Source organism: Rhineura floridana, chromosome 2 (assembly GCF_030035675.1).
Source record: "Rhineura floridana isolate rRhiFlo1 chromosome 2, rRhiFlo1.hap2, whole genome shotgun sequence".
Taxonomy (NCBI): Eukaryota; Metazoa; Chordata; class Lepidosauria; order Squamata; family Rhineuridae; genus Rhineura; species Rhineura floridana.
In genome coordinates, this window is record NC_084481.1 from 138460864 (window position 1) to 138479304 (window position 18441).

Consider the following 18441-nt stretch of genomic DNA (forward strand, 5'->3'; position numbering starts at 1 on the left):
GCTAGCATGGAATTTGCCTTTTTCACAGCTGCCGCACACTGGGTCGACAGTTTCATCGTGCTGTCCACTACAACCCCGAGGTCTCTCTCCTGGTCGGTCACCGCCAGTTCAGACCCCATGAGCGTATATGTGAAATTCAGATTTTTTGCTCCAATATGCATAATTTTACACTTGTTGATATTGAATTGCATTTGCCATTTTTCCGACCATTCACTCAGTTTGGAGAGGTCTTTTTGGAGCTCTTCGCAATCCCTTTTTGTTTTAACAACCCTGAACAATTTAGTGTCGTCGGCAAACTTGGCCACTTCACTGCTCACTCCTAATTCTAGGTCATTAATGAACAAGTTGAAAAGTACAGGTCCCAATACCGATCCTTGAGGGACTCCACTTTCTACAGCCCTCCATTGGGAGAACTGTCCGTTTATTCCTACTCTCTGCTTTCTGCTTCTTAACCAATTCCTTATCCACAAGAGGACCTCTCCTCTTATTCCATGACTGCTAAGCTTCCTCAGAAGTCTTTGGTGAGGTACCTTGTCAAACGCTTTTTGAAAGTCTAAGACTATGTCCACTGGATCACCTCTATCTATATGCTTGTTGACACTCTCAAAGAATTCTAATAGGTTACTGAGACAGGACTTTCCCTTGCAGAAGCCATGCTGGCTCTGCTTCAGATCTAGGATCTAGGATACCATATACAGTATCTTCAAAATGGGAAAGCCTTTGGATAAAATACAGAATGAAATTCTGTGTTCATACTCAGGAAAGGAAAATTTGAACTTTCATACAAATTTCCATTCTCAGGAATTCCTGGTAGGGCAGTCTTTGCTTTTGAGAACCTCCTCCTGATTAACAGACAGGGCTTTCAGCAGCAACAATACTAAGGGAAGGGGCTTCCCTTCAGCTCCCAGACCAAACCCTGAGCTTGGAAGAAAGCCTGCTAAGCTTAACAAGAAAAAAAACTCCCTATACATAAAGCACACAAGAAAAACATTCAATAGCATAAGTGCACTAAGAGAGACACACTGAAGAAAAAAGAAACTTTAAGAGAACCTACTGGACTCAGCATATCTAACCTGGATGTTCATAATTCAGACATCTAAAATGAACAAACCAGAAGCCAGTGGCTCATTTTTCTGTCTCTGTCAATTTCTCTTCTCTCTCTTTTTCTAAATTATAGATGGGAAGACATCCCCATCCTAGAACTCCTAGTAACGGAAATTGTTAAGTTCACATTTTCCTTTTTCCAGTGGTTCTGGGGTAGGGCAGTGTTTACTTTTGAGATATATCTCCAGAGTAGGTTTATATTTCCTCACGTGACAGACACAAGCTTTTAGAGCATGGGTTCTCAAGAAGGGGGGAATTCCCCCCCGGGAGGGAATTTTAGGGTTCCAGGGGGGGGAATTGGGACCACTATTCAGCAATGTGTGATGTCCTGTAGATTATGTACAATCTGTAAAATTGTAGTTTGTTTTTAATTTAATCTGCGACATTCAATAAAGTTTATTGAATGTCACAGATTAAAATCGATTCTTGAACATGCAGCATTATTTTCATTTGCAAAATTAAATTATTATTTAAAGACCAGAAAGTGCTCCAAGAAATTCTGTTATAATATAAACTAAGAAATTTTTCTCCCACAAGAAACACCACCGTCACTCGCGAAACGTCAACATGCTATGAGAGACTATCTTGGGAAGGGGGGAATTATATTCTGAACAATGGTGAAAGGGGGGAATGGAGCAAAAAAGGTCAGTTTGGCAGTGGGGGCTGTTGCTGCTGCTCAGAGAAATCATCAGCATTAACTTGTTCCCTAACCCAGGTGGGCAAAAAACAAAGCAGCAGCTGCAGCCCAGGTCAAGGTGGCGCTGTCCGCCCCTTGCTTCTGTCCAGCTCTATCCAGTCATGGTGCCAGGTGGGGAGACAGAAGAAGCATAATGCTCCCAGGTGGCATCCCTGGGATTTCTCCCAAACCCAGAAAAAGAAGACATGCAGCAGTGGCTGCAGCTTTGCCATAGCTGATCGTAGGTTAGAAATGCTGAGGTTCATGGCAGCTGCCCCAGATTGCCAAGACTGGCACCAGCTCAAGAAACTAATACTTTGTATTATTTGTGGTGGTTTTGTCCAATAGTTTGGGTGGTTTTTGTGATCTAAAAATCTAAACCTTTTTGAAATAAGGTTTAAAGTGAAACTGGAAGCATTATAATCAATCTGTTGTTCATGATCCGCACCATTTCAAATATTATGGACCAATTCATTATTTATGATCCTTTTGGTTAACATATATCTTGCTTACACCCAAGATTATTTTGAAATAATTTGATCACATAATTATTAATTGCAGCTAGAACAGAAGTTGCTAAACAATGGAACAGCTGTCCTTTACTATCATTAAAGTATCATTGTGGAAGAGTTTGGAATTATCAGTAATGGGAAAACTAACATATCAGTTAAGACTTCCAAAAGGTTAAAGTGAGCTAGAAGAGTTTAACACTAGGTGGTTACCCTTTATAATAATAATAATAATAATAATAATAATAATAATAATAATAAAAAGTTTGGAGAGTGTGCAATAACACAAGCACCACATAACTATTTGCTATTTTTAAAATTATTAAAAAGGTAATGTTATTTGTTTAAGACATTCTTATATTTTATGTAGTCATTGTTGTTAATTACTGTTAATGTTGTTCGATATTAACCTGCATTGGGTTTTTAAATGTTTGTGCTATCTGATGACATATTATTATCTTGCATTTCAAGAATAAAAACAAGTTAAATGAAACTAGACTTAGACAGGGAGTGAGACAATATCAAATCATTTTATTTTACTAAAATAAAACCTCACAACTGCCATTTGAGCCACCGCCTCTTGCTTTCCAGAAATACCCCAAAATTTACTAAAGACGACTAACCTTTTCTTCAGAAAACTGAGTAAATTGTCTGAGCTCACAGCTTCTGTTCATGTCTTTGGTGGTATTATGAAGAACATTTTTATACAGGTGTATTTTATATGTGCATATATGTGGGCTATATGATAAACGCAACATGTGATACCACCCAAATTCTCTTTGTTAAGAATTCTGACAGGTCTGCCTATAAGCAGACAATTACAGGGGACCATATAGGATCACAGACTCACAATAGCATCTTCCTTCATTCATTGTTTGCCTTCCACTTATCTCTCTCATTAGCTGCTAATATTCCCTAACAGTTGGGAGGTGGATGAAAGACAATTAGCCGCTAATAAAATAAGGAGGAGCAGATGGACTATTTAGTGTTTCTTCCTTCTGTGTGTGTGCACACGCATGCATGTAAGCATGCGTTGGTGCATATGAGTAAGGCAGGGTTGTTTTCAGTAAAGTCATTTTCAGGGTATACCCATCAAAATCAATGGACGTGACTTACTTAAGTCCAATTATTTAAGTGGGTCTACTCTGAGAATGACTTAGTTGAATACAACCCAGCTATTGCCATTCAGTTCAGTTTTCTCTGGCTTATAAGCAGAGGAGTTGCCAGAATTCTAAACAGGCAAATCTGAGCTACTCTTATATGATGACAGCAGGGGGGGAGGGGTTGGTAAAAAATAAGATGCCGGTACTCATACCTTGATAAACACGCTGTGGATGCCAGCACAAATGGCTGCCATGGGAAGCCAAAACAGAGGTGCAGGTACTCCATATCAGTGAGTACCATTACAAAAAAAATCCCTGGCTGACAGTAACGTGTAGCCTAGTTCAGTTCAGGCCAGGGAATGAGGGCGGAGTCCAGAATTCCTTGCTTTCCTCAGTAAAAACAAGTTATCTAGGTCACTTATAAGCTCAGTTTAAACAAACAGAAAACAAATATACATATCCAAATATATAAAGCAATAGAACAACTTTAGAGTTTTAAGACATCTGTAAATTCCCAGCCTGGATTTATTGGGAAAGGTTGACCACTCATAGTCAACCATAAAATGGAACGACTCAAGATTAGTATCACAAAGTTGTGCAACAATTGATAGGGACTATAAAACACTCTCTACAATCAAAGTATTACATTCATAATTTAAAATATTTTATCTGCATAAATTTAAAAATGCTACTTACTGCGATTCAGGTTAGGACATTGTGTTATATATCCATTAGGCATAAAGATGACTTTCGCATCTTGAATGATACCCTTTGTAACAGAAGAGATAGCTGGTAATATAGATTATAGTCATACAATTAAAATTGAACAAAATAATTCACAAGTTTCTCTTGATAGGCATAACAAATTAATACAATAATACTGATTTACAAACTAAAACCATATTTTAACTTTCAAAAACAGATACAACTGAATTGACATGTAAATATTTTTTTTCAGTTAAAAAAAGTATGTTTTCAATTTTAAAATTTTTTATCAGGCACGTTTTTAGGATTCATGAATAAGTGAAGCTAAATAGTTTCAGAGGCCAGAAGATAAAATTTGGCATCAGTTAACCAAAGTTATACACTTTTAAGAATAATTGATATTGGTCATTTTACACACTAGCTTAAATGTTTCCCATTTAAATTAATATAATCCAATCCAAAGCTTAATTGTGATTGGATTGCATTATATATCAACTTCATATTCAAAAACAATAACAAAATACAACAATATGGTATGTTCTCACTGCTTAATCTCACAAAACTATTTGACAAAATACTTTTAGATTTTAAAAATACAAATAATATTCTTGCTTTGGGAAACAAATCCAGATCAGATATGCATTTTACAACCCAGTCTACTCTCTTGATTGTAGTCTGATTTAAAATGTATTTCTAAATTGTTGTAATGTGCTTTAGGACCTAATGGTGAAAGTGGTGGTGGTAAAAATCTAAATAATAAGACCTGAACTGGCAAGGAAAAAACTGAACACAAATCCTAGTCGTGCATAGAATTTAAGACATTTAATTTATATTTTGCTTAACTATTTTTATCCTATCCTTCAAAAAAGTTTCCCAGGGCATTTAATACAGCTCCAAACACACAACCCAATCCAGAGTGTGGCTGAGAATGCTTAAGCTCCACTATTTTCAACAGGATTGAAACACCAAAAATATGTTGCAGAGCACAGCTAGTCTCTAAAAGCTACAGATGAATAATGAAAAAACCAAGAACAAAAATCACTGGAAGGTGTATTACAGATCAAATGTCCCTGGGACCAGTCTGGTCTGAAGCCGCTTTGACCCCATCATAATACCATGATTCCCATCCCAAAACCCAATGATAGAGGCTCTTATTTGCAAGCAAGCAAGCAAGCTTTATTCAAGCACACGTACTGGTACAGGTTCAACAGCAGGTACAGGTTACAGGAGTCACAATTCTAGGGTTCAGGAGTAGGAGCAGGAGTACAAAACCGAACAGAAGCACATAAGATGTCCCAACACATTGGCATGCCCCTTCCACTCAGCTTTTAAAGGCATGGCGTGGCGAGCCTACTCACAAGACTCCCTTCCGTTACAGGAATGCCTCATTTGTAGATGCATGCTTCTTTGGAGCTTGTGCATTTGCTCTCATCTATGGAGGCAGTGCCTGGTTTTTGGCAATGGGGCTGTGTCTGTCCCCACAGTCTCCTGCTTAGCCACTCCCTCGGGCTGGTTGAGGTCCTCCCCAGTCTCCCCGAGGCTCTCTACTCCATAGGAGGGTTGGCAAAAAGAGCCGATGGATCTGCCTCCTCCTCTATAACCCTTGAGTCAGAAAGGGACAAGATCCATCCTCTATCCCTGGTTGTCATCATTTGCCCCCACCCTCTGCTTCATCCTCCTCCCCCTTCTTGTGCATCTGAGTCTGGCACTCCATGCCAGATCCCGAAAGAGCTGTGTGGCTCATGACAATTCCAGAGAAAGGTTTCTCCACCGCTCTTTGGTTGATGGACCTATTGTCTTCAGTGTGATGGTTTATTAGGGATAAATCTGCACTTTAAAGCCAAATGCTGGTGTCTTTTCTTAGAGAATCAGTTCTTTGATACGTCAACATCTGCAAACTGGAAAACAGGCTAAGATCCTTGGCCTCCAGTATGCAGTACTACTGCACTGGTTTTTTTTTTAATAGTCTCACACTTGGAGTTAGAAGAGACACATATGGGTTAAATCACACACACACACACACACCACTTTATGCAGAAAAACTATTTGATTTAAAAATTAAATATACTGTCAATGTTATCCTTTGATAATATAAACATTAGTTTGATCAGGAATTGCAGTCGTTATTTCAGCTGGAGTGCAACAGAAAAATGGAAGCTACAGAGTAGATGGAAGACATCATACCTTGCCTGGAATACTAAGCCTCTGCTATGAATAAAATATAGTGCTTCAAGCTTTGCAAATGCTGCAGCATTTAACATTTATGTGTTCATTTCTCAGACAGCAAAAAGGTAATCAGCAAGCACCACTTCCTGCTTGTTATTTCAAGATCAAATATTAATTGAAAATATTAATGAAAATAACTAGATCAGACTGCACATCTCACAGAACACTTATTAACCTTTTCATCTCTCAACAATTAAGCCATCTGAATATTGAGAAATGACACTGTCAGCTGTAGGAATAACCTCTGAAGCAATCATTAATATGACTTCGAAAATGATGGCAGGTGAGCAATGCACAAAAACTACTGTCCACGGTCAAAATTTAAATACACATAAATAAAACCAAAGACTCTTCCACCAATCCAGCATGGATATCTGTGCATGTTGCAGATGCAGATTCATACCATTCCTGCATTGAGGAGGGGGTTGGACCCGATGGCCTTATAGGCCCCTTCCAACTCTATTATTCTATGATTCTACCGTAATCTACATTGCAATGCTCATCCAAGCACCTTTGGACTGGCTGTATGCACAAGGATTCATGTCTGCATGGGGCTACCAGTTGTTATCTGAGACAATGGACTGGGGACTACAAGTTAAAATAAGCGTAAATATTAACCACTGAGCACACCAGGTGTGTATCACAACCAAACCACATCATCTCACTTTATGAAGTTTTCTTCAGCCAGTGCTTGAAATTAAGCACCATTTGATTTGCTCTGCTGGTGCATACCTTTACTATAAAAATGAATAGGTATTATATTATTATTGATGTTAAAAATATACAGAACACTCTATATAGTCAAACAAATGCTATTCCCAGATTGTTTGTTTAACTATTAAGCACTAGTTTTGAATTTCTTTAGAATTTTATGCTAGTAACACTTAGCCTAGCTCATGTGTCACCCACAGGTCAGTTATCTACTCAGTGTTCCTAAGCCTTTAACTATAAGCTTTAAATGATGTGTTTTTCTCATTATGTAAGTTAATACCTTATTTAAACATATGTATTATTTTCATTCCCTTCCAGATTTTAGAAGCAGTTATCGTGGGTGTGCAACTACACAGATTTGTTTTCTGAAAGGACTAGTCGAACACCCAAAATGGGCTTTTTTGACAGGAAAGGTCAAGCTACAGTCTGTGTTCTGCCTTTGACTTCAATGGATCATGACAGCAACTGTTACAGCAGTACCTCCAGTCATAACAATTGACATTCCAGACTAGCACCCCATAATGCAATAGGTACTATGTCAGGGCCCTATGTCAGAGATCTTACTGCACAGATTATAGCAAATGTGCAAATTTATTATTTGAAAAGTCTTCTTTGTGAAAATTCACCTCCATAAAATGAGAACAGAATTTTTCAGAGGCTCGCGTTTTTCAGTCCTACAACAAAGGCTCTTACCATATATGGAGCGAGAAATGTCAGACGTCCAAGCTGGATTTAGAAAGGGAAGGGGCAACAGAGATCATATCGCAAAAATACGTTGGATAATGGAACAGACCAAGGCATTTCAGAAGAAAATCACCCTGTGCTTTATAGATTACAGCAAAGCCTTTGACTGTGTAGATCATGAAAAACTATGGAATGCTTTAAAAGAAATGGGGGTGCCACAGCATCTGATTGTCTTGATGCACAACCTATACTCTGGACAAGAGACTACTGTAAGGACAGAATATGGAGAAACTGATTGGTTCCCCATCAGAACGGGTATGGGACAGGGATCACCCTATTCGTTTAATCTATACACAGAACATATCATACAGAAAGCGGGATTGGACCAAGATGAAGGAGGTGTGAAAAGTGGAGGGAGAAATATCAATAATTTAAGATATGCTGACGATACCATACTACTAGCAAAAACCAGTAATGATTTGAAACGAATGCTGATGAAAGTTAAAGAGGAAAGCACAAAAGCAGGACTACAGCTGAACGTCAAAAAGACTAAAGTAATGACAACAGAAGATTTATGTAACTTTAAAGTTGACAACAAGGACACTGAACTGGTGAAGGATTATCAATACCTCAGCACAGTCATTAACCAAAATGGAGACAATAGTCAAGAAATCAGAAGAAGGCTAGGACTAGGGAGGGCAGCTATGAGTGAACTAGAAAAGGTTCTCAAATGCAAAGATGTTTCACTGAACACTAAAATCAGGATCATTCAGACCATGGTATTCCCGATCTCTATGTATGGATGTGAAAGTTGAACAGTGAAAAAGGCGAATAAGAGAAAAATCAACTCATTTCAAATGTGCTGTTGGAGGAGAGCTTTGCGCATACCATGGACTGCGAAAAAGACAAATAATTGGGTGTTAGAACAAATTAAATCAGAACTATCACTAGAAGCTAAAATGATGAAACTGAGGTTATACTTTGGACACATAATGGGAAGACATGATTCACTAGAAAAGACAATAATGCTGGGAAAAACAGAAGGGAGTAGAAAAAGAAGAAGACTGAACAAGAGATGGATTGATTCCATAAAGGAAGCCACAGACCTGAACTTTCAAGATCTGAACAGTGTGGCTCATGACAGATGCTCTTGGAGGTCACTGATTCATAGGGTCACCATAAGTCGTAATTGACTTGAAGGCACATAACAACAACAAGAGTTTTTCAGAGGGTTATACAGATATGAACATAGTGGTGAATGAAACATGGACATATGAGAAAAGTCAGAAGAAGCATGAAGGGAGGGAAGTGGCAGGTCTCTTGACTGTGTGCTTTACCACAGACGTATGAGTTGCCATATGCCAAAAAACTTGTGGAAGCAGCTGAGTAACAAGCAACAATTTCCTTCCTTTCCCTTCCGCTGGCTTCCCTTCTGCTGCTCTAGCATCTAAGGGTCAACTATAAGACAATCAGTTGCAAGATTGTTTTACTCATTAGTTGTTGCTTTCAACCAAAGCAACTATGGAAAGCTGCCATATTGAGTTGAAGATCATGAAGAGGAACCTTCTGCCCCTTCATTTATGATTTTAACTCCTGTGGTGACAAGATTCCTACTTGATTTCATCAGCACCAGCATGGCTAGATGAACCCTTATAATAAAATGATAAAAATACAATAAAATATATATCATATAATCAGTGGCAAAACAGCATTGTCAGAATTAGATCAACCAGCAGAGTGTCCTCATACATTGCAGTTTCCACCATGGGAGGAGGTGATGACCCAAGAAAGAAACTGGTAGGCCGGGGACTCCTGAATCCATGAGAAACTAAGGAAAGGTCAGGATCTTGGACAAGGACAAATGTTCAAGGCCATTATTAGCAGTCCTGCAACTGATGCAATGAGCAAGTTGTCTCAGCACCACCCTCAAGCAACTATCAGTTTTACAGGCTGGATTAATTAGCCAGTATTAAAGTCCTACTCTCTCCCTAAGTGCTGCATCTGGCCAGTTACAGGGTCAGTGCCTTTTTCTGCAGTCATTGCCCTCTTCTAGGCAGTGGGAATTCTTTGAGGGAAATTCCCCCGGTCTTTTCTAATCCTCGGAGATCCAGTCATTCTGGTAGAAGAGGTGCCTTTTGAGGTAGGAGGGATGAAATGTATGTTCCAGTGCCAGCAGATCCACATGGGAAGGGTCAGGAACTGGATTCTCCTCCTTGGGGCTCTGATTGTATTATTTATTATTTATTTATTTATTTCATTTATTTATTTATTACATTTATAACCCGCCTTTCTTTTCATGAAACCCAAGGCATGTTAGGAGGGCTCTGCATCCAAAGACTCTTGGTGTGGGGCCGTGAGACAAAGCTGACAATACCAAATTCCCAGCCAACATCTGAAAGTCCTCCTGAACAAAAATGTTTAACATATTTCTGAAAAGATATTACAAAAAGATAAATAGGACTTGGCTAGATTGTGTAGCCAGTCAGCATGTCAGCTCCATCCCAACAGAAAGAATGCAGGGTGAAAGCTGGCTTTCAGTGACTACTAGAAAACAAAATGAGCTTCTCCCATGGTAAGTACACTACACTGCTATAAAGCAGCAGCATGGATCAGCTGATAGCGGCTAGGAGGAGGACCCATCAAACAAGCTTGGAAGGGAGTGGGGCCTTTTTTCTTTTCTATGCAAGAATAAAATCTTACATCCTCTGGCAAGTAGAGAAAGGAAGCAGCATCCAAGAGAACTGAGAAAGAGGTAAGGTGTGTCAGAGAAGAAGATGGAGGCTGACAGGAAACAGAGACCAGATATGGTAGCTGTCCCCAGGCATTTGGAAGTAACCAAGGCAGCTCCTAATCTCAGAAAGAGAGAAATCAATTGTAAGAATTTGCCCTGCTGCCCAGAAATTTCCTTTGGTGTACTTTCCCTGAGGTACAGTGACAGAGCTTCGTCCTCTCAGAATTTTTGTTGTGATCTATCCTTCCCTCTCTCTCTTTTGTACAAGCCCCTCCTGAGGTACTACTCCACACTACCAAAGAAAAGGTCACTGTCACATATCCATAGGAGGGTCCCACAGTTCTTCAATACAAAGGAAAAGTTCACGTTGGCTTTTGTCCAGAGCACATCTCTCTGAAAACTGCCCTCTGAAACACCTAGTACATGTCCCATAACATATAATAAGATTAAAATTTGTTTATTTGAATATAGTCATCAGAAAAACAAAGGTATAACAGAATGAAAGGAACACAAGGTAGCATTGATAGAAGTTATCTCAGACCAAAATTAACTGCAACTTAAAGAAGCTTAAAAAGCTGTATTTCTCTGGCAGATCACAGCATTGCTCCTTAAAAAGGAAAGATTCTTTCTCTTTGAACAAATATTAAAATGAAGTCAAATGGGAAGAAATAAAATTAGTTTACGCAGACAGTAATGAATTCCACGGCAAGGGCACCATAACTACAAAAACACTAGTTCTGGCAACTCTTGCCAAGCTTCAGACAGCAAAGGCACTGCAAACAGGAAGTTCCCAACAAAAATCAGAACAAACAAATGGAAGGAGATGTTTCTTCAAACACTTTGATCCCAGAACATTAAGGGCTCTCAGGGTCATTAAACTGGGCTAACTAATGATGCAGGCTCAGAAATAGCCCAGGGTATTTATTATTTATTTATTATATTTATATCCTGCCCTTCCACGCAGAAGGAGCCCATGATCGTATACTCAGGATGGATAATGAACATTCCAAAACAACACAAGCGTCTATAATCCTCTAAACTCTGAGCCGTACAAGTTTTGGCCTTAACATGTAATGTGAGTAGAGCCTCTCTTTCAACTACAAAGTCAAGACATGACTAGAGATGTGAAAACTGAAACAAAATAATAATTTTATTGTTTTTAGGGCTTGTGTTTGTGGATTACTCAGAGTAGACCCACTGAAATTAATGACCCTAACTTAGACAAGTTTATTAACTTTGGAACTGAAGGCTTTAAGGGTAGTGACTGAAGAGGATGCTGTATGTTGTTGTTTTACTTGTATGCTCCTAAACTGGGTTGCAGTATTTTAAGTGTATATCTAATTGGTTTTAACATCTTAATAGTTTAATCCTGTTTTAATGCTGATTTTATATGTTTATATGTTTTATATTTTTATAGGTTCTTAATGATCTGTACTTATTTTTATCTGGAAGCCGCCTTGAGTTCCAGTTTGGAAAAAGGGCGGGGTATAAATAAAGATAATAATAATAATAATAATAATAATAATAACAACAACAACAACAACAACAACAGCAACAACAACAACTTCAACAGGTCTACTTTGAATAGGACTAGCCCTGGACACCACCCTGTTCGTTTTATTCTGTTCTTATCTTGTGCACTTCATTGGCTTTATACTGTGAAGTAGTCTATACATTTGGATGATGATGACAAACTTTTAGGTTAGATTTCTCCCTTGTAAAGTGCTTCAAATATTTTTATTGTGCTCTTGGAAAAGGCCTGTCTTTGGAGTCCCTCTTTTATTTATTTATTTTTTATTTATTTATTAAATTTATATACCGCCCGACTAGCAATAGCTCTCTGAGCGGTGAACATAAAATACTCTCTTTGTTCTTATATTCAGAAATATGTCCTATCTCAAAACATGATTGGTCAGCACATATGTAACATTTGTTTTTCCTCATTATCTAGAAGACTTATTCATGAGATAGCCTGTGGAAGAGGCAAAAAAGGAATGCTCATCTTTCTTTAAGCATTTCACCATTCATCTTGATGCAATATTCTGCAAGATCCTGAACGCTCTCACTTCCCACTAATGTTATGAGGTTATTTGCTGGATCCATGTTTTGAGGAGGCAGAGTTCTAACAAATAAAGTGTTGCTATGAGATGTTCCTTTACAGTGTTAGATCTTTTTCCTTCCAACAAAAAGCACTTCAGATTACAAGCAACCAGTATAATTCAGCAAGAAGCTTAGTGTTATATTAGAAGCAGGAACCTGAATATGACCCTCAAATACTAGAAGGTCTTGGCTTCATCACTTACAAAATTATCCAAAGTGTGAAAGGAAAGAGTAGGTTACATCTCCTAGTATGCATTATATCATTTTTAGAGGATTTTTTCATTAAGAACAAAAGCAGAAGATGCACTGATAACTTACTTGCAAAAGTATATTGTTATACTCCTAACAGATTTGAAATAACTGTTATAAGGATAATATTCATAATAATATTCAGTGTTTTAGACACAGTTTTTAGCATAATTCCTCTGCAGATACAGAAGAAAAATACTAATTCTTTCTTAACACTCTTATTTCCCTGCAAATCTCTGTTTACATTGAGGAAAATAGGGTTTTTATATGCTAAACACTGAAACAAATTGCTTTGAAAAGAAAAGGAGGTCCTGCTGAGTATGTAAATATAAGGACAAGGGATGTGCACTGCTTATAAGCTATCAAAATCACAAGCTTTTGCATTGGGTAATAACAAGAATAAAAAGTAAGGCTTGTGAAACTCACAAGCAGGCTTAAAAATACAGGCAATTGTGTATTTTTGCCCTGCAGATAGTAAAATATTCAGAAATCCATACAACAAAGAAAGGCACTTGTCGACTTGCATTATGATCAATAAAAACTGGCGGTTCATTATCATATCATTAGCTCCCCTGCTGTTTCCAAAGTGTTAATGTGTAGAAATATTAATTTATAAATGCATAATATCCTTCAGACTCTGGCTGTCTGCATCAAAAAAGAATTAAAGATAGGCAAAACCAATATAACTATTACTACTTCTTTTTTTCTTTTTCACTGAATGCCTATAAACATATGTTTACCATCTGCAGAATTATGGGAACCAGCTGAGGTTAAAAAACCAACAGCTGTAGAAAGAAATTATGCCATCAATTTAACTTCACAGTGGCAGCTCACTTGTTAGACAGAAAAATAAAGTCCAGGTAAGGAGGCATTTCTGCACCTGAATTTAAATTGGGATGGGGCGCAAATGAGACATAAAAAAATTATCTGCATTATTAAAACCTATTACAGTATTCTTACCAATTGCAGCCTCCCTTGCCTCAAACCCAGTTGTGTAATGTGGGTGAGAAGGAGTCTTTACATCTGCACCTAGATGAGAAAGGCATCAGCATCTCCTTCAAGTAGAAATGGTGTTGACACTTTGGCTGATATCTGAGATGGGGGCTACAGATGAAGGAGACCCAGCATTCAGTGTGTTAACCAATGGGCTGAAACAAACCACACAGCTCACAAGTCTGCAGGAATGTGAAGGAGGGGAAGCTAGGAGTGGGATAAGGGAGGCCCTACTTCACAGTGGCAGGGCTTCCCATACTTTTACATATTCCATTCTGTTCCTTGAGAGTGTGACTACTGCACAGGAGAGGAAAGGCTCTGGTAGGGCTCAGCCAGGACAAGGGGTTGGGATGGTTCCCTGTAGCCAGGAAAAACTCATGGGAGGGGTGCTTTCTCTTCAGCCCACACTGAGGAAATACCCACTAGGTCAGCTGATCAGGATGGCATCCAAGAATGGCCAGGATAAGAGCAAGTTAAGCAGCCAACCAAATGGACTGTAAGCACACACACACACACACACTGTTACCTCTTCCTCTTAGATGAGTATACTGGGGCTGATGTTAATGCCCATCTAGCTCTGTTGGAAGCTATGGAAAAGGAACATGTCAGACACTGAGAAGGGATTTTAGAAATTAGGGAAGCAAAGGATCAGACAGCATTTATGAGTTTGTCACTCATGCCTTTCTGCTATAGAGGAGACCTTGGCTGAACCTAGGCTGGCAACAGAGCCAACACCATCTCCTGCAGAGCAGCCAGAACTGACTTCACCAGTGCAGGAGAAGTGGGTGTTGGAGACAACCAGAGTTTGGTATACATTGCAATGGAGTGCAGAAATGAATAATATGCTAAGACTGGCTGTTGAATGAATGAAGAAAGGTTTATTACTATGGGGAAATAAAGACATTATGAATACAGGCATATACGTGGCCATTATAGAGTCAGGCTAGCACTCTCACACACTAACAAGATGAAGGAGGAAGGAAGTAAAGCCTGAGAAAAGCAATCTATCAACACGTGGCTTTTAAAGAAGGAATCAGCAAGAGAAGAATAGGTTGTCTTTCTTCCTATTGCCTCCCCCCACCCCCAGTTCAAGTTATGTGTTACAAGTATAGGTGAGCAGAACAGCTGGGATGACCACGTCTGTAGCAAACTACTCAGGCCTGGATCCCATGGGGGGGCAGTCACCACCATATTAGATGCAGTAGTGTACTGAATAAACTAAGCTTGAATACTGGAAAGACAGAGGCCTTGTGGGTGGGTGGTTCCTGTCTCTGGGAGATAGGTCAATTGCCTGTCAGTTAGGGGGTACCCCCATTTATCCATCTTGGTCACTAAAGGCTCAAGTGAGCTCTGTGGCTAGGAGTGCTTTCTGCCAGCTTTGGTTGGTAGGCCATCTGCGACCATTCCTAGACTGTGATAGCCTGACCACAGTGGCCCATGCATTGGTAACCTCAAGACTTGACTACTGTAACATGCTTTATGTGGGGCTGCCTTGTATCTGGTCCAGAAGCTGTAACTAGTGCAGAATGCAGCAGCTAGACTGCTCACAGGAGCAGATTACTGGCAACATGTTACGCCACTGCTGGAAGAACTGTACTGGTTTGCCAGTTTGCTACCAGGCCAGGTTCAAGGTACTTGTGTTAATTCACAACTTGGGCCCAAAGTACCTTAAGGACCACCTGACTCTCTATGTTCCATCTCAATCACTGAGATCTTCTGATGGGGCACTCTTAGTGGTTCCTCACACCCAAGGTTTGGTTGGCCTCTACCAGGGACCAAGCCTTAGTATGGCAGGCCCTGCCATATGTAACTCACTACCAACAGAGGTTTGGCAGAAACCATCCCTTCTTTCTTTCAGGTGTCTCCCAAAAACAACTTTTTAAACAGGCCTTTTAATAAGAATTTCCTTTCCAGGTTCAGACTGGTAGAATGGGGGTTCAAGTAGTTCACAGTCCAAGGGTCAGCAGTGAGCATATCTTTTTCCTTTTGACAGGTTTGGCAAGATATGTCATGTGGCTATCTCCAGATGCAATGGGATATCCCCAGGAAGCCCAATATGGGATATAATTCAGTACCCCTTGTTGGCTCTTCATTTGTGGAGATAGCCTGGCCACCTCCTTCCAGATAAGAAGGAAAAAGTTTGCAAAGGACAGTATGTTGACATCTTTTCTTTGTTTCAGAAGGTGGAAACTACAGAAAAGGGCAAACTGAATGGGGAGGATAAGCAGAATATTAGGAAGTAGCAAGTAGATAGGACCTAGGATGACAGACTATCAGGTATTCTCACATATATAGGGTAGTAGATGAGGCACAGCCATCAGCCTAAATCAAGTATTTGGATAGTATATATATGGCATACTGTGCTTTTATGGAGTTAACATACCTCTGTTATGATGAAATCATTTGAGGGTGGTCATAATTTCTACCTTGAAGTGGGAGGAGTTACTGCCACAAGTGTGGATGCTGTGCATGTTCCCAGGGTAGCCTTTCCCAACCTTTGGGTCCCCAGATGTTGCTGGACTACAATTCCCATCATTTCTGACCATTGGCCATGCTGTCTGGGGCTGATGGGAGTTTAGTCCACCAACATCTGAGGACCCAAATGTTGGGAAGGGCTGTGCTAGGGCAAACAGATGGACAGTGATCACTTAGTATATAATGTGTCAGTAGGAGATACTCCCTATTACTGTGCTGGGAGTCTAGCTCCCAAGAAATCTGCAATAGGTGCCCTTGCTAATAGCAGGTGTTTTGCTTGTGGCGCCCCCCCCCCTTTAATGGCTGTATGAGGGAAAGAGAGCAGCAGGGATATGGCAAGGACCTGCAGGTGCAAAATAAAGGTGGGAAGGCCAGCCACTTTCCAAATGGGTCCCAACCCAATTAAATATCCACAGCTCTGCAAATTGCTGCAAGTGTACCTAAACTTGGAGTATGTGGAGTATTTTAGATTAAATTCAACTTAAAGATCCCTTATGAGGGCCCTATGAAACATATATATTGCAATCTCTGGTACATTGAAAAGATAGAAAATGTGGTCATATAGAAGCTACGTAAAGAGTTAGCACGGGTTGGGTGCTAGACCATATTTCTCATTTGTCAGCACCATTATTGACAGTCTTTCCCTTGGGAATGGTGCCTAAGAAGGCTGCCAGTGAATTTTGTCTACTGTATCACCTATCATAGCCCAACGATGGTCTCGGGGAAGGAGAGCATCCAGCTGAGGAAGAGGGAAACGATTCCTTAGAAGGGACCCATTCCTTGGGGGATGAGCAGCTATCCTCTCGTGCCGAGGATATATCTCCAGGGGGTGGAGGGATCCTTGTAGTGGGTGATTCGATCATTAGAAACATAGACAGTGGGGTGTGTGATGGGCGTGTAGACCGCAAGGTGTTTTGCCTGCCTGGTGCGAAGGTTGCGGATATCGCCCATCGTTTAGATAGTTTGGTAGACAGTGCTGGGAAGGAGTCAGTGGTCGTGGTGCACGTTGGCACCAACGACATGGGGAAATGCAGCCGTGAGGTCCTGGAAGCAAAATTTAGGTTGCTAGGTAGGATGCTGAAAGCCAGGACCTCCAAGGTGGCTTTCTCTGAAATGCTACTGGTTCCACGCGCAGGACCAGCCAGACAGGCCCAGCTTCGCAGTCTCAATGTGTGGATGAGACGATGGTGTCGGGTGGAAGGGTTTGGATTTGTTAGGCACTGGGGAACATTTTGGGACAAGCCGGGCCTGTACAAAAGGGATGGGCTCCACTTGAACCAGAATGGAACCAGACTGCTGGCACTTAAAATTAAAAAGGTGGCAGAGCAGCTTTTAAACTGACTGAGGGGGGAAACCCGACAGGAGCTGAGAAAGGTCCGGTTCAGAATAAACCTCCCCCCGGGATAAAAACCAAAGAAATGATGAAATTTTAATAGGGGTAGGCCTAGAGGTAGGCATTGTGAGAGCAGGGGCACAGGATATAAATTCAGAAGAGCAAAATTACCACAGGCCTAACCACAAGTGCCAAAAACACTTGAAGAGAGACACTGCTTACAAGTGCCTGTACGCTAATGCTAGGAGCCTGCGAACCAAGATGGGAGAACTGGAGTGCTTGGTCTTAGAGGAGAGCATTGATATAGTGAGCATAACGGAGACCTGGTGGAATGGAGAAAACCAGTGGGATACAGTTATCCCTGGATATAAACTATATCGGAAGGACAGGGAAGGACGTATTGGTGGCGGAGTCGCTCTATACGTGAAAGAAGGCATTGAATCTAGCAAGCTCGAAACCCCAAAAGAGGCAGACTCCTCCACAGAATCGTTGTGGGTGGTGATACCATGCCCCAGGAGGGACTTAATACTGGGAACGATCTATCGTCCCCCTGATCAAAATGCTCAGGGAGACCTTGAGATGAGATATGAAATTGAGGAAGCATCCAAACTAGGAAATGTGGTAGTAATGGGTGACTTCAACTACCCGGACATAGACTGGCTGCATATGTGTTCCAGTCATGACAAAGAAGCAAAGTTTCTAGATATTCTAAATGACTATGCCCTAGACCAGTTGGTCATGCAACCGACCAGAGGGACGGCAACCCTGGACTTAATCCTCAGTGGGGACCGGGACCTGGTGCGAGATGTAAGTGTTGTTGAACCGATTGGGAGCAGTGACCA

General features: G+C 40.4%; 1 protein-coding gene across 8 annotated transcripts in view; it reads right to left on the reverse strand.

Annotated features, from left to right (window-relative positions):
* The window catches only part of NELL1 (neural EGFL like 1), an 859864-nt gene that overhangs the window by 604137 nt on the left and 237286 nt on the right, over positions 1–18441 (reverse strand). For all 8 annotated transcript variants that reach the window (XM_061610630.1, XM_061610631.1, XM_061610636.1 and 5 more), the window contains one exon: positions 4089–4161. In XM_061610630.1, coding sequence (XP_061466614.1) covers positions 4089–4161 — 73 coding nt within the window. The remainder of the gene's footprint in view (positions 1–4088; positions 4162–18441) is intronic.